We start from the raw sequence: 2,500 nt of genomic DNA on the forward strand, positions 1-2,500 counted from the left end.
TTTTTGTTTTTTTTCTTTTCTTTTCTTTTTTTTTTTTTTTTTTTTTTTTTTTTTTTTTTTTTTTTCTTTATCGAGCGCGCCGCTGCCGTAAACGAGCCGACCTATGCGAGTAGAGGGAGCGCGTGCCATTGGCAGTGAAAAACGTTTATGGTAACGTGCCTTCACCTTTTACGAGCAAAGACATCGATTACTCAATCCCTTCGAAGAGCGAGGACGAACGACGAAGGAAAAAGAGGAACGATCAAATAATCGAGAACGGCGATGGCCTAAGACCTAGGTCATTGCCTGCTGCTTTTTGCTTTATAGAGAAGGGATAATATTTTCAAGTTCAACTTGAATTAAATTTGATATGGATCGAATATTTTCTTTTTAAACGTGCTTAATATTTGTTTTCTTTCTTTCTTTTTTGTTTTGTTCTTTTTTTTAAATATTAATAATGTTTTTTTTTTTTTTTTTTTTTTTTTTTTTTTTTTTCATGTATTTGATATCATTTTCTTTCTCTTCTCTCTCTCTCTCTCTCTCTCTCTCTCTCTCTCCTTTTCTTTTTCTTTTTTTTTTCTCCTCCGTGCATAAAATGTAAATACGTATTGTATAATATGTGCGAAACTTCGAGTACATTGCATAGTTATATTAGATTTATTAATTATATTATAATAATTTATTTAATGTAATAATTATTCTTGTCGGTATAATTATAATAATTATACATATACTTAAATAATTATATTGTATTAAAATTTTAATAAAGTATTTATACGTATATTATTTATATCCATATATGTATATTATAGTAATTTTACTATATATATATATATATATATATATATATATATAATATTACTATACAATAAATATACATTTTTGTATTTCTATACTATATTATGTGTATTAATATACTACAATTATAGTAATATAACTATATTAAAATTCACTCTAAGTTTCACACAAGAAAATCATTTTTATACGAAAGAGAAAAAAAAAGAAAGAAAAGAAAAAAAGAAAAGAGGAAAATACTATTATAACTAAAGCAATATTTACTGATTTTTAAAGAACAAGACATTATATACGATTGATTCATATCAATGGAATAATACCATTTTATGTCAATAAATATCTTACTAATAACGGCATTTACTTAATGAATAGTAAAATACTTCGCAAACATTAACCTTTGTATAAGAACTAACAATTAATTTTCTGACGAAATAATGAATTAAGATAGATATACGAGTGTTTGTAGCTCGAAAAATTATAATATAAGATTTACATAAACCGATAAATTAATTCAATACCTTTCATAACTTTATCTATACAAAAGGCACATTAAAATTACATCATATTATTTTTTACGTCAGACTTTACTAGAAATTATATATGTATATGTATATACAGTATATATATATATATATATATGTATATATATATATATATATATATATGTATATATAGGTAAATGTCAAGAAAGGTAAAATCTTAGAAAGTTCTTTAAATAATCTCTTACATAAATTGTAAAATTAAAAAACTCGTAGGGTATCCTAATTAACAAGAGGATGAGTGCTTGCTTTGAGATGAGTGAAGGGGGGGGGGAGGAGAAAGAAGAAGAAGGAGAAGAAGAAGAAAAAAAAGAAAACTAAACAAAACAAAAGAAAACAAAAAGGAAAGAAAAACGAAAGGAAAGAAAAGGAAACGAATGGAAACGAACCGCAACAGGTTACAAGTATAAAACTCGAAAGTAGGTGATAGAAGGAAGGTTTAGATGTGTTTTAGATTGCTATTCCACCCGAGTAGTCTAAACTCTAAATGATCAAGTCGAATATGGGAAAGGCGTATATGTATCTCTATGTATATGTGTGTGTGTGTGTGTATGTGTGCGGTTATGTGTATGTATTAAGATATCTTGGTATCGTCTGACGATAAATTTACGTTCGCACGTATTTTTGGCTTCGTCTTTAAACTCTCTATCTCTCTCTTTTTCTCTCTTTCTCTCCTTCTTCTAATCGATGATCTTACGTCATGGATGCAAAGTCACGACCGGTTTCGAAGAAGGAACTCGACTCGAATAAGCCTTCGAATTGAGAGTTCGATCGAGTGTTTACATTGCTTCACAATCGTGTATACAAAATCTCGAGTCGTTCAAAGGTACAATCGTCGACTTTTAAAAAATGATTTTGAATTACCTATCGGAGATTGGAATGGAATGGGATAGAATGAGATGGGATATTAGTGATGTGGGGTTAATGAACCATGGCAGGATTGAAGTGAAAGAAATGGAAAAGTTAGAAAGAAGAAGGAAGGAGAGAGAGAAAAGAGAAAAAAGAAAAGAGATTAGAAAATTAATTTTACTCACCTTTTTGCAATTGACCATGATCCGCGTTCATTTTCGCCTGTAACAAAAAGTGCTGCGCTTCACCAAGTAGAATTAGCACGAGGCCCGCATATATTCGAGCTATTCTACTTAAATATTTTCAAGTTGGCACACTCACCTCGTAACCTTGTTTCG

The 2,500-nt window shown here is 29.1% G+C and overlaps 1 protein-coding gene across 3 annotated transcripts in view; it reads right to left on the minus strand.

Annotated features, from left to right (window-relative positions):
- LOC124953900 (zinc finger protein rotund-like) overlaps nt 1-2,500 on the minus strand; it is a 188,437-nt gene that overhangs the window by 76,463 nt on the left and 109,474 nt on the right. For 2 of the 3 annotated variants that reach the window (XM_047505940.1, XM_047505960.1), the window contains exons 3-4: nt 2,484-2,500; nt 2,348-2,399 (exon numbers count right to left, since the gene is read on the minus strand). The exon at nt 2,484-2,500 is cut by the window's right edge and continues 52 nt beyond it. In XM_047505940.1, the coding sequence (XP_047361896.1) occupies nt 2,348-2,399; nt 2,484-2,500 (69 nt within the window). The remainder of the gene's footprint in view (nt 1-2,347; nt 2,400-2,483) is intronic. The other variant, XM_047505950.1, reaches the window with a different exon arrangement.

Source organism: Vespa velutina, chromosome 1 (genome assembly GCF_912470025.1).
Source record: "Vespa velutina chromosome 1, iVesVel2.1, whole genome shotgun sequence".
In the NCBI taxonomy this organism is placed as follows: Eukaryota; Metazoa; Arthropoda; class Insecta; order Hymenoptera; family Vespidae; genus Vespa; species Vespa velutina.